Source organism: Chiloscyllium punctatum, chromosome 2, assembly GCF_047496795.1.
Source record: "Chiloscyllium punctatum isolate Juve2018m chromosome 2, sChiPun1.3, whole genome shotgun sequence".
NCBI lineage: Eukaryota > Metazoa > Chordata > Chondrichthyes > Orectolobiformes > Hemiscylliidae > Chiloscyllium > Chiloscyllium punctatum.
This window is the reverse complement of record NC_092740.1, coordinates 105,713,696-105,728,015: the sequence shown is the minus strand read 5'-3', so window position 1 is coordinate 105,728,015 and position 14,320 is coordinate 105,713,696. Positions and strand designations below refer to the sequence as shown.

Here is a 14,320-nt window from a genome sequence, read left to right as displayed (position 1 = left end):
ATAGCACTGGCAGAATTCCAAACAGGTAGAAGACTCCAGACCAGGTTAAGACTTCCTGTACCTGGGATGAGGGGAGGAGGGTAAAATTGCAAGAGGCACCCTGGTTTCAGACCTGAGACTCTGCCAAGCAGAAGAGACATTCTGATAAAAGGGATGAAGTTTGGAGTAAAATACACAGAAATGACCGTACATGGTAAAAGGACTAGTGACGTATAAATTTTGGGTAGGTGTGATGGTCCTGACTAAGCATGTGGACCATATGAAGGCTGCAAATTCTCAAACGGTGCAGGAGTAAAATGTTCCCTACATATTGGAAGCTTTAGAAATCGTGCCAGAACCCATGCATTCACTTTTTCCCTCAAACTTTGCCAAGTCCTCTGATTCAGAGATGGACATGATTGAAGTAGCTATTTCAAAGACTTTGCCACCAAAAGAAGACAGTCAAATTCTACTGAGGTACTCCTGGTGCAAGAGGTGAACTTCTGTGCATTACATGCCACTGGAATTGGACACCGAGTTGAAGGAACCTGAACTCGTGCTAAAACGCTCCAAAAGGCTCTTGAAGAAAAAGTACTGGCCAATGCTGGTGGATTTAGAGGATGTGGGATGTTCTGATTTTTATGATGTCAGTCAGCTGGATCTCTTTGAACATGAGCTCCTTCATTGGTGCTGTTAATCTAGTCCAATCAGTGAGCCCTGTTTGACATAAAAAGGTTGATACTGTCTCACAGCCTCTCCCAATGGCTCAAACCATCCAAACCTGGCAACATCCTTGTAACTCTTTCAAGTTTCACAACATGCTTCCTATAGCAGGGAGACCAAAATTGCACACAGTATTCCAAAAGGACCTAACTAATGTCCTGCACAACTGCAACATGACCTCTTAACTCCTATACTCAATGTATTGATGAATAAAGGCTCGCTTATCAAATGCCTACTTCACAATCTTATCTACCTGTGACTCCACTTTCAAGGAACTATGAACCTGCATTGTGAGGTCTTTTTGTTCAGCAACATTTCCCAGGACTTGACCATTAAGCTGTTTCAGTCCTGCCCTGATTTGCCTTTCCAAAATGCAGCACCTCATATTTATCTAAACTAAACTCCATGTGCCACTCCTTGGCCCAAAGGCCTATCTGATCAAGAGCCCATTGTACTCTGAGGTAACCTTCTTCACTGTCCACTACACCTCCAATTTTGATGTCATCTGTAGCCATACCTCCGAAGTTTGCATCCAAATCATTTATATAAATGACGAAAAGCAGAGGACCCAGCCTCAATCCTCAAAAGCAACCCTGCACCAGGACCCTAAATCTTGTACTTTTGAGGCAGTTCTGGATCCAAATGCTAGTTTCCCCTATATTTCATGCGATCTAACCTTGCTAAATAGTCTACCGAGAGGATTTTTAATCGAACACTTTACTGAAGTCCATACAGGTCTAGTCCATTGCTCTGCCCTCATTAATCCTCTTTATTATTTATTCAAAAAACTTAGTCAAGTTAGTGATTCAGCTTCATAAATAGGTCAGGAGAGAGATATCATTGAAGAATGTTCAGGGATTATGGGAAGCCAGATGTGGATGGGGATGGATCTTTTATAGTCCTTTCAGAAGGATGTGATAATTGTTATGGGAGAGCAGAGGAAATTCACCAGAATACATACAGAGATGGAGAATGTTAGCAGTAAGTTTAGAGTGGAGAAGTTTTTTTTACTTGAGCTGAATGTATTTTAGGAGAACTATGATGGAGATGTAAAGGATTAAGGCAAGTTTAGATACAGTAGGCAAAGAAACACTGTTTTAATTAGCTAATGGTAAAGGATAGAGATTTAGGGCAATAGGGAATTTGAAGAAAATCTTTTGTGATACAGTGAATGGCAATAATCTGAAACTCACTGCCTATGAGTAGGGTGGATGTGGAGATGATCAATGGCTTCTAGTGGCAATTGAATGAGCAGTTGAAGGAAATAAATGTGTAGGAGGCAAAGTATTGGAGGAATGGGACTGTCACAATTGCTCTGCGAAGAGTTGGCATGGATGGGTGAAGAGTAGGGTGAATATTCTCCTCAATTTTGATGAATTTATGATTCTATAAATACAAAATGTTACATAGTGTTATGGACCAGGCCAGACCCCTCAAAACATTTCAAGACTCTAAGTTTGCGAGTTGTTTTAAGCAGGTGTAAAGTGGATATTCCAGGAGAAATACCACTGGTCAAACTACGTAGTTTTAAACAAAACAGAATTTATTTACAAGATTACTGAATGAAACACAAGCAACAGAAAACAGAATACTGAATAACGTAACCTCTCCGAAAACCCAACAGATCATTCCAACTTAATGATGCTGTTCCAAATACTTGCAACAATCCTCATAAATACCCCTTGGCACAAAACATAAAATTAAACACAGGTTCTTATAGAATTGAAGTCAGAGAGAGTGTACCAGCCTGGACCTGCTTCTTTGAGTCCAGCAGCTTTTTCCACACTACTGCTAAAAACCGAACCAAACCATAGAAAAGCTGAGCTTGGAAAACTGGCCACTCCTCTTTCATTGTACAAGTTTTTTTTTAAACTTGAAAGCCTACTGTCTGGGGCAGTATCTGTTAGCTATAAACAAATTTGCAGTGGATTTGATTAGATTTGCTACAGCGTGGAAACAGGCCCTTTGGCCCATTAAGTCCACACCAACTCTCCAAAGAATAACCTACCCAAACCCATTTCCCTCTGACTAATGCACCTAACTCTACAGGCAATTTAGAATGGCCAATTCATCTGGCTTGCACATCTTTAGACTGTGGGAGGAAACTGGAGCACCCGCAGGAAACCCATGCAGACAATGGGAGAATGTGCAAACACCACACAGACAGTCGCCAGAGGCTGGAATCAAACTTGGGTCCCTGGTGCTGTCAGGTAGCTGTGCTAAACACTAAGCCACCATGCTGCCCCACTAAAACCCTACAACCCTAGACTTTTCAGAATCTGTGTCATGAAAAAAAAACCAAGGTCAGCATAATCTTGTTAAAGAAGCAGCTTCGTCACAAAGTGTGATGTAACATCAAACTAATAAAAGAAGCAATTAAAGCTGATGTCAGGATTTTTTTATTTACCTAAAGCATGATAAACCTGTTTAGCTCATGACCAAGATTAGGACATATGGAGTATCAGCCCTTAGGTGCTTGAATGGATAGCAAACTAGCTTAAAAAGTATTGAAAACAGGGAGGAGGAAAAGAGAGCACTTCCTTAAGTTTGAGAAAAGTAACAAGCATTGGCCTGCAAGGAGCTTTTTATTAAAATCATTGGTAACTGAACCACCTGCTTTTCCTCAGAGACCAGAACCGAAGTTGTACTCTTAATCCAAAAAGGTTTGCTGGTTTAGATTCTCAGCCTAGCTGAAGTCTTGTGCAAAGTTAGGGGCTGGAGTCCAGAGCGAATTTTATTAAAATCTGGTCTGAGATCACTGATATGGCATGCAGTATCAACTGCCATCTTGATTGCTTCTGATTTTGATGTTACTAAGCAAATTAATTGCTTTAAATCAGATTAGGTAGACTTTTTCGGGTGTGACTTCTCCTGGATACCACCTAATGAGTTATCTTACACAGCTTCAGTCTAGTAGTACTTTTTTGCTGTCTTGAGTCCACATACAAGCAACAACTGCAATGGCTTGCCAGCCAGGTCCTGAAGAAAATTTTAACCATTTGGCCGGGTTTTGGGGTTTTGCTGTGGCCTGATCCAGAGTCCCTCTAATCAGAATATACCTTGAGTGAGATGATGCAATTGCCTGCATTCAAGTTCAGTCAGAGTGGCAAGGATGTCCACTTTAATCAGAATACCTTGCAGCCCATATGCTCCACATACTGCATTTTCCAATGATAAAGACAGTTGTAGCGCCTGTTTGAAGTCGAGTTGGGCTTCAGCTGGCAGCTGTTTTGCCACAGTTACATAACTGATTTACATACCAGACAGTCTCTCAGTTCCTCATTTAGGGTTAACCCAACTCCTGCCAGTTGTCTTAACCTGGTCCAAAACTTATACCAACTTCCCTGTTTCTCTAATTGCTAAATAAGAGTAATAGCATCTCAGAATAAGAGGAGTCTTGGGGTCACAATATTCCTTAACTATGCCAGTCAATTCTTAAAAGGTTTTACTATCTGGTACTTCAGGGAAAGTCAGGCTACTAATGAAAGAGAAAAGCTGCAGCTCCATAGGCTGTCAGGAGAATTACTTGTTTTCTTGTCTGCCATCAAAGTCTTCTCCCAGAAAAAAAAACTATTCTTTCTATATACTGGGCCCAGTCCTCAACGGCTGGGTTGAACAAATCAAGTTTCCCAAAGAAAGGTGTGATCTAAGTAATGCTCACCCCAACTCAAAGATGACTGCTCTGAGCGAGTTTCTTCTAGAACATGCTTTACTCTTATTGCCACTGAAATAACTCCACTGAGATATTTCATCATCAAGTCACCTTTTATTTCACATGAATTGTCTTTGACTATAGTGCTGCCTCATACAGAATTACCCTTTTTGTACATCAACCAGGGCTCCCTGATTGGACCAGATTAACAGCCCAATCTGGGAATTAATATTCTCGAAGATCCAGCTGGCATCGTTACAATTGCTGTAGTCAGCGTCTGAAATTCCAGTTTCCTTGAGGTAAGGACTTGATGGATCCAGGAATTGAGCATCTTCACACTTACCTCCAGGAACCAGGTGACTGCCTGCACAATTTGAAAACCCTCACATCTGACTTGATACCCATACCAACTATAGCACCCCAACCAGCATTCAATTCCTCCCACAAACTTCACCACCTCAAAAGGACTTGGATTTCTTCCCAATGCTCTCAGACTTTTGGTATCACACTGTCAATTTTATTCCAGCCCCAAAATGACTGCTGGGATCACCCATCAACCAGGGTCTTCCCAACAAACAAGCCCCATGCCTCCCAAATCAACCCCTCTATCAACCAACTGACTGTGCCTTCTCCAATTATTTTTACTCACTCTTGAACAACCCCCACCTACTGCTGATCAGCTCCCATGTTCCAATCACACCAGATGATGCTCCCCCCATTGACTGACTGCCGTCCTCCCCTCCAATTTGTTTCTGTCTATAAGTGACCCACACACTAAACAATCTCCAAGATGGCAGAATCACAAAAACATAGGTCACATGCTGACATGGTACCTTCTTGCATTTTGCACAATAACATGCAGGATATTACACACTAATCAAATGATGGTTGTTCTTGTTCAAGGGATTGCAGGGACTGGTATATAAGGTTTGGAATGTGCCATGTTTTCTATCAGTTGAAAACCTTCCCAGTCACTAGGTCTGTGTTGATCTAATTTCAAAGAGAAGAAATATGAAGTGTACAAACATAATACCACAAGATGTAGGAGCAGAAATAGATATTCAGTCTGTGGAGTTTGCTTCCACATTCAATGAGATTGTGGCTGATTTAATAATTCCCAACTCCACTTTCCTGCTTTTTACCCATACAGTGATTCTCTTACTGATTAAAACTCTGCCTACCTCAGCATTAACTATACTTAATGACGCTGCCTCAATAATCCTCAACAGTAAAGAAGTCTACAGATTCACTACCTTCTGGGAGAAGAAAATCTTCCTCATCTCTGCCTTAATTGTGCAACCCCTTTGTCTGAACTAAGACTGTCCCATCAGGGGAAGCAACCTTTCTGCATCTATCTGTCAAGTCCTCTAAGGATCTTGTACGTTTTGCGTCTCATTCTTCTAGATTCCAATTAAGTACTACTTCTACTGAACACACTACGCCATCAACTCCATTCCACAGATCCAGGAAAAGAATGATACCGTTAACAGTTATTTAAGTGTGAATATGTCATGAGGCCAGTGCTGCAAGAGCCCAGCAATGGCTTATCCAATCATGAGCATGATAATCTAGTGTGAAGTGTACAGATTTTACTTTACCCTAGCCTCAACTTGACACAGGGTTTAAAGATTGTTGCTCAGAGACATAGTTTCCATAACCAGAGGTCAGAGTCATTTGGGGCTAAAAGGATCAAAGTAAATGGGGAAAAGTGGAATAGGCTACTGAGTTGGCTGATCAGTCATGATCATAACAAATGGCTAAGCAGACTTGGAGGACTGAATAGCTTACTACTCCTCCTATTTGCTATATTTCTATGTAAATAGAAATTGGTTGCACAACTCTGTCCAGTGGTAGGCTAAAACTTCAGAAAGCGGAAAGCAACAACTGCAAAGGCATGTGTCTCCCCCAGGTGCTTTTTTCCTGGACTCCAGAACTAATCTCAAATTGCCAAATGACACAGAGTAGCCAGCATGACTGAAAACAGCCAAAAATGCAAAAGTGAGCTGAAAACTGAAGAAATCACCTGATAAAAATAACAGATACCTTAAAATGATTTGAATTGCAGTGTTCATACACTTCTAAACTGCTTGATTAGATTACCGCCTTACAATTGCTCCCAGATATTCCACTCTCCATTTAATATCTATTTCCTGTATACTTCTATTTCCTTATTTTTTTCCTCTTAATTTTTCTCCTAAGTTACAAATTCCTTTAATCATTGTTACTCTTCTGACTAGCACATTACTAAACTATTTATAACAGCATTCAGTTTTTGTGTACTCTGGCTGTGCTTCATACAGCTACCAATTTATCGTAATGCTGAAGTATAGCTAACAACCTTGGCAAAAGGAATGGTGCCTCATTGACAAATATCTTTTGTGTAACGTTTGTAATGGGTAGGGTATATTAGTGCATGTGCCAGTAATTATTATTCAGCCCCAGCAATTCTCCTTTATATCAAATAGTTTTGGTATGTATAATTGACTGTACAATTCTTTGGTTGTGAGAGCTCCTTTGTGTAGCTGTTAAGTTTTATTTAATAAAATAAAATATTGTTCACCAATTTTGGCATTAGGTGCTGTTAATATCATTCAAATTATTACTAAACATTATAAATATCAATTATTTGCCTGAGCTAATATTGATTTATATCCCACTCCATCTATTAATAAGCAGACTCTTATTAGTTTGATGAGGTAACATAATATTAAAAGGGATAATTTTTATCATGATGGCTTGTTTACAGCTAGAAATTTAAATAGATTGCTTCTTGAGCACAACACAACCTGGTACTCGACAGAAAGCCTACAGTGAATGTGAGCATTTTTATGTTATGACACAGTAGGATCTTCAAACAGAAGCTTTCATTGAAGGATCAGGTTGCTAAGCATTCGATCACTATACACTTTGGAGTCTCCATTCTAATGGACGATAGCCACCACCAAATATATTAGATTCAGCTAAAACAAACCAGCCAATTATCTCCACACAAGATGTCCCTCCCTCTTTAACAGTTATAGATTGAATCTTAACTAATTGTTTGTCGAATGGTCTCTCCAAAATCAACACCGATATTTTTGAAACATTGTAAACTGCATCCAAAAAACAAAATCACATTTCTCTTCTAGTCAAAATAATGTGACCGAGCTCATTCCTAGCAAAAAAGACAAGTCTCCAAGGGAGGAAAGAACAAAAATGAAACTGGTGCACTTTGTTGCACCAAGACTCGATTTGTTGCAGTAGATAAGGAGTTATAACTCTTTAATCTTTTGGCTTTTCTACCTTGACAATTGATCTAATTAGTTATCTGCTTTTAGACAAGTCAAAGAAACCAAAATCTAATAAGGAGTGAGAGCGAGAGAGAGAGAGCGAGAGAGAGACCTTGAGATTACACTCTATTTCACATAACTCTCTGAACTGCTGTATCACAGCCAAAATATAAATAAGAATTCCATGCTTTACAAGCTATTGATTATTTTAAAATGTAATTGGCTGATGTGAATATATTTATAAAAGACCACGCTGTAATTGCAACAGACAAGAAGTACAGAACTCAAAGAATCGACAGCATGATACAACTGAATTTCCTTTAAATTTAACTACCCTTTAGAATTTCAACTATAATTAACTGGAAGTGGCTGTCCACTTTTCATTTGATTTACTTGGAAGAGGTTCCTTGATTTTACTAAATTTAAACTTTCTCTAATTAAACTCTGGCTAAAAAGGATCTGTGCCTATTTCAATGTGCTAAGCAGCACAGACAGGGAACTTTTTGTGAGTGAATGCATTGTAATTGGAAACATGCATTAATAAGTTCCCAAATAAAAAAAAATTCAATCCTTTAAATCACATTAATAAGATGCAAGCCTCATTTTCAAAAAGAGAAAACCCTGCATCAAATGACTGCCCCGCCTTTGTTTCTGCACCTGGGTGTCATCTTTAAGTTCTGAATGTAATGGCAATTAGATTATTAGCCACCTGTTAAATAGATATATAATCTTGTTAGGCCTGACAAGCAAGAACATTCACCTGAACACCTGCAAGCTGTTTGCAGCCAAATGGGACAAAGTATTAACATACATTTAAAATAGCATTGAAGCAAATCAAAAGAAAATTCCAAAAAAACTAACATTAAAAGCATATATGATGAACTTTGAATTGGTAACAAGCTCTGCAATGTATAAAGGGCCTAGTCTTGTGGTCAGCTACAAAACAACTTGCCAATGACCATGAAAAAAAGCTATTCACGAGGATCTAGGGATATCTGTGCCATGGACTTCCCTGTGCTCGATGTCAGTTCATCGAGCAACAGTACTGCCAATTTTATGTAAGTATTCTCACAGACAGCAAATCAAGAAGTAAATGTTTATGGATTTTCAAGCAAATGGTTATAAAATGTTCACATTACTATAAATTAATGTAGAAACTAAAATGAAAAAACAATTAAAATGTAATAGACAGAATTCTCATAATTAACAATTTTGATATTGAACAGTCATAAAACCACTTTTCTGGGGCTAATGACACTATTTCACAAAACTATGAACATACTAAATTGGTAAAGAGTCAGTTCTATGCAGCGAAATGTGGAGACAGTTTTTAAAGATTTTGACAAACAGCCAAATTTTTGAAGAGGACATCCAGCTCTACAAGCCTTTAAAAATGGCCGATTGGACCCAGGATCTCCCTGCAATTCTTTTTTTCTGATTTTAAATGGTTAACTTTGGAGTCTAAGCCTCCAGCTGTCAAGATGCAAACTCTGGAAATCAATCCCAAAACTTCTCTGCCTTTCTAACTCTGTCTACTCTATTGATACTTGTTAAAACCCAAACCTTTGATCCAATTGGCTGTCATCTGTACTAACATATCTTTATGGAACCACCAGATAGTTACACCAGACTTAAAGACTCATGTCATTAAGGAAATTTTCTCTCTTATGCACAGAATTGAGCAGTCCATCCCAGTGTTTACACTCCAATAGTCACAGAGATCTATAATACAGAAAAAAGCTCTTCAGCTCATCATGTCTGTATCCATCAAAAACAAACAACTAAGTATTTCAATCCTACTTTCTAGCATTTGGCTCATAACCTTGCATGCCGTCACATTGCAAATGCACATCTAAATATTTCTTCAATGTTATAAGGGTCTCTGCCTCTACCAGCCTTACATCATCCTTAAACACTTCTGCCAACTCCAACTAGACCCCACCAACAAGAATCTTTCCCTGCCTAACCCTCTCAGACTTCCGCAAGGTCCATTCCCTTTGACAATTCTTGGTGTGCACTATTTTCCCCACCAAGCCTTCTGCACCCCCAGTACCTTCCCCTGCAATCGGAAAAGATGCAAAACCTGCTGATACATTACCTCCATCCAGGGCCTCAAACAGTCCTTCCAGGTGAGACAGTGGTTCATCTGCCTCTCTTACAACCCAGTTTACTGCATCAGGTGCTGCAGATGTGGTCTTCTCTCCATCAGGAAGACCAAACATAAACTTAGGGAGGAGTTCGTCAAGCATCTCAGCCAGGCCTGTAGGGGCTGACTGGACCTCCAAGTCACTGCCTATTTTAATTCTCCTTCCTATTCTGACATGACTGTCCTTGGTCTCCTCCATCACCACAATGAACCAATTGTAAATTGAAGGCACAACACCTCATCTTCCGCCTGGGCAGCCTACTGCCTGGAGGACTCAGCATTGAGTTCTCCAATTTCAAATAACCTCCCTTCCACTCCTCCCAGCCACCAATCAGATTCATTCCTCCCACTGACCATCAGGTCATACCCACGACCTGTCTACACCTATCCCCACTTTACCACGCCACCCCCTCACCTCCCCCTTTATCTGCAGCTCCCCCTAGACCCACCCCTAGTCCTGAAGAAGGGTTATACCTGAAACGTTGATTTCTCCACCCCCTGATGCTTCCTGGCTTGCTGTGTTCTTCCAGCCTCCTGTCTATCTACTTTGGATTCCAGCATCTGCAGCTTTTTTTTATTTCTACGAGCCTTACAGACAGATTCACACCATCATCTGGATGAAAAAAATCCTCACATTTCCTCTAAACTTTCTTCCCCATATTTTAAATCTATGGATTCTGGTTATTGATTCCTCTACCAGCAGGAAATAATTCTTCCTGTCTACTGTATTTATGCCCCTTGTAATTTTATACATTTCAGTTACATCTCTTTTCAATCCCTTATGTTCAAATGTAAACAACCCAGTCACACAATGCTCGAAGTGTGGCCTCACCAATGTTTTATGTAATTCCAGCATAACCTCCCTGCTCTTAAACACTATGCCTTGACTATTAAAGGCAAGTATACCATATGCCTTCTGAATCAACTTATCCACCTGTCCTGATGCCTTAAGGGACTGCTCTACCTGCACAAGGTTCCTCCGATCTTCAGTCCTATCACTCAGCTTATATTCCTTTGCTTCACCTTCCACTTTTCAAAACAGTCCCTGGCCTTCAATCTTTCCATGACATGTAAACCCCCGCATTCTTGTAAATCCTCTCTGGATCCTCCCCACTGTTTGACCTGCATGCTGTTTTCTCAAGTGTCACCTACCAAATATTCGCTACAGGTTCAAGTATACCTTCTCTACTTTATAAAACCACGGCAGCAAAAAGAAAGCTGTGTCGGTTATATTCGAAACACCAAATCTTTAAGATTAGATTCCCTACAGTGTGAAAACAGGCCCTTCGGCCCAACAAGTCCACACCAACCTCCGAAGAGTAACCCACCCCGACTAATGCACCTAACAACTACGGACAATTTAGCATAGCCAATTCACTTAACCTGCACATCTATTTCCCTGAACCTGGTTCCTTCCACAAAATTAGAAACTATATTCTTGATTTCAAAAAAGTCAAAATCATTCATGTAAATTGTAGATAAAAGAAGCACTGACTCATTTGGAACACTCTCTTCAGTTACTCTGAAGAACTAGCCTTTGAACTTGCAATGCCTTCTGCCACTTGTCCTAGCTCCACACTCACTGACTTTATTATTGATGGACTTTTGTGAATCCAGATATATTGCATCTGCATCAATTTACTCTGACTAGTGCCTCAAGAGTTTGAGCATCTCTATTAAATTCCCTCATTAAATTTTAACTGAAGTCATACAAACATAACTAACAGGAGTGGAAAGAAACAAAACAAACTGCTGGAAAAGCTCAGGTCTGGCAGCAACTGTGGAGAGAAATTAGAGTTAACATTTCGGGTCTGGTACCTATGAAAATATTGGTTTTTATGCAGAGGATAGTATGGGGAGAGGGAATAAGGAGTAAATGATACAACCCAAAGAGAGAGAAGAACAGTTGGACAGACAAAGGAGTGGAAAATGATCTGGCTAGGAGGGTAAATAACTGTTAATGAAGACTGTTCATCACTAACAATGGTTGTATGTAATAGCAGACTGTGATAACAAGGCCTGGTGTGTGGGGATGGGGGCTAGTACATAGAAGAGTTCAAGTTCTGAAGTTATTGAACTTGATGTTGAGTCCAGAAGGCTGCAGGCTTCCCAAGTGGAAAATGAGGTGTTGCTCTTCCAGTTTATGCTGAGCTTTGCTGAAGCACTGCAGCGAGCCTGAGACAGAGATATTGGCCAATGAACAGGGTCATTTTTGTGGGTAGAACATAGATATTCTACAAAGAGGTCACCCAGTCTATACTTTGTTTCCCCAATGTAGATAACACCACATTAGTCTACTGCATTTGCTGTTCACAGATTTTGTGAAGTGCAGGTAAATCGCTGCTTCACCTGGAAGGTATGTTTGGGCTCTTGGATACTGAGGAGGGAGGAGGTAAATGGTCAAGTGTCACACAACTGCGATCACATTTATTGGACCAATATTCCACTGAAATAAATTAAATATCAGATATGTCTTTGCTGTGCTGTACATTCAGGGCAAGAGGATTCTCACTTGCTTCAATACTGGCCTGTCACCCCTTACTGTGCAGCAAGCCTGTAACTTGGCCTTCTAATGATCTATTTCCTTTAATAATCGTGCATGGAGTGGAGATGGGATTGTACTGGAACACACTGTATGTATCAACCCCAGGTATAAAATTCAGCTCAATCATTACATTTAATGTTTCTCCATTCCATTTATTTATGCAGATATTTCAAACATTAGCGATGTACATTAAACTTCATTGCTCACTCCAAGAACTGACCTTGATCTCTTTCATGCCACGTTCGGCTGACGCTGGTTGGTGAGCTGGGAGAAGGGTAGAATTCTGTTGGGCTGGTGTCTATGGTGTCATCAATAGGAATTGTCTTAGGCCGTTTGCTGGCAAATAAATACATAATTCAGCTTAAAGTTTGAAGCTAAACTCATCAATCTAAGAATCATTTGTGCGTACTTCCCAAAATTCATGCTTGATCAAAACCATATTTTTCAACAAATTAATTGTTACTCTATATAGTACCTTAAAGGGAAAGAATTGCCAGTGTTATAAAGGAAAATATCTCTATAGATACTGGTTGTGTCTCAGTCATTATTTCATTTGATGTCTTATGTTCTTAAAAGCCAGTCTGGAAACATGACTTGCAGGTGCTGGTATTGGACTGGGGTGGACAAACTTAAAAATCGCACAACACCAGATTATTGTCCAACAGGTTTATTTGGAAGCACTAGCTCTCGGAGCGCTGCGCACGCGCGCACACACACACGCAGACCGTCTCTCTCTCATATGCGCATACATAAACCCACCCCACCCACTCTCACTGACACATGCACCCTCTCATACATACCCCATCACACTCACACACATATACACAAACACACACTCTATCACATGCACTCACACACACACGCGCACACTCACATGCACTCTCAATCTGTCTCAATATGTGTCAACATGTGCATACATATAAGCTGTGAATTTGTTTTTGCAGAATGACATTTTATTTTGTTCAAAAACTGCATGAATCCATGTAAGACAATACAGAGGATTTGTCAGTCTGTCATAGCATTGGGACACAGACAGACTTCACACCTATTGTTTAAAAACCTGAGCTGTCTTGAGAATGTAATTTTAAAGAAGCTCCGGGATTTACATATCAAAGAACAGAAACCAGCACGTCCCATTATAAAAGATGAAAGTTTTAATCTAAGATTGTTTACTGTATCATATCTCCATGACACTGGACTCCTTTGGCTATAAATTCTGCGAGCATGATCTTATTCTCCACAACCATCCGCTGAAGGAGTGGCACTCCAAAACCTGGTGCTTCCAAATAAATCTGTTGGACTATTATCTGGTGTTGAGAGAGTCTGGAAACAGGTAGTTTTGCAGAACTCCCTTGTTTTGACTCCATGAAGTCTTTTTTTCCTTGTGGCAAAGCCATTCACAATGTCTGAACAGCAAAACTGCATGATGTCCAAGTGGGAGTTCCTCGCAAAATGTTTGCTCCTATTCACAAGTTCAAATATAACATGCTGCAACATGAGGTAACATATTAACATTACTAGTATTTCCTCTGTATATCTAACACTGGCTTACAAAAAACAAAACTCAGCGTTAGACGCTCCTGAGGACCTGCTAGGGTTACAAGAAACACACAATGTATATAAAGAAAATGTTTTCTTAGATTGATTCTTTTTTAAACAAATTATGTTCATTTAGTTTAAAAAAAATCAATGTCAATTCTCTCCCAGCTTCAGCTTGTTCACAACTGGTTTGTATGTTTGATAGGGTTTAGCCATATTCCAATGCATCAAATATTCCACAATATCAAACGCTACTTTGAAAATACAATTACAAATACTTTGACACATTTAGTTGCAGATTAAAATGGTATCATATGATATGCTTTATTTCTAGGCTGCTTTAAAAAAGGTGATGTATTATTACAATAAAGGTGCAAAATTTGGATTAATTCTACAGCGCCAGTCAGGACCATCAGTTAGGGCACAAGCATCCACAAACAATGTGGAGTGATTCAATTAAGAAACGG

General features: G+C 39.8%; 1 protein-coding gene across 14 annotated transcripts in view; it reads right to left on the bottom strand.

Annotated features, from left to right (window-relative positions):
• Positions 1-14,320, bottom strand: part of LOC140487439 (nuclear factor 1 B-type-like) — a 628,152-nt gene that overhangs the window by 89,598 nt on the left and 524,234 nt on the right. For all 14 annotated transcript variants that reach the window (XM_072586906.1, XM_072586916.1, XM_072586907.1 and 11 more), the window contains exon 6: positions 12,535-12,650. In XM_072586906.1, the coding sequence (XP_072443007.1) occupies positions 12,535-12,650 (116 nt within the window). The remainder of the gene's footprint in view (positions 1-12,534; positions 12,651-14,320) is intronic.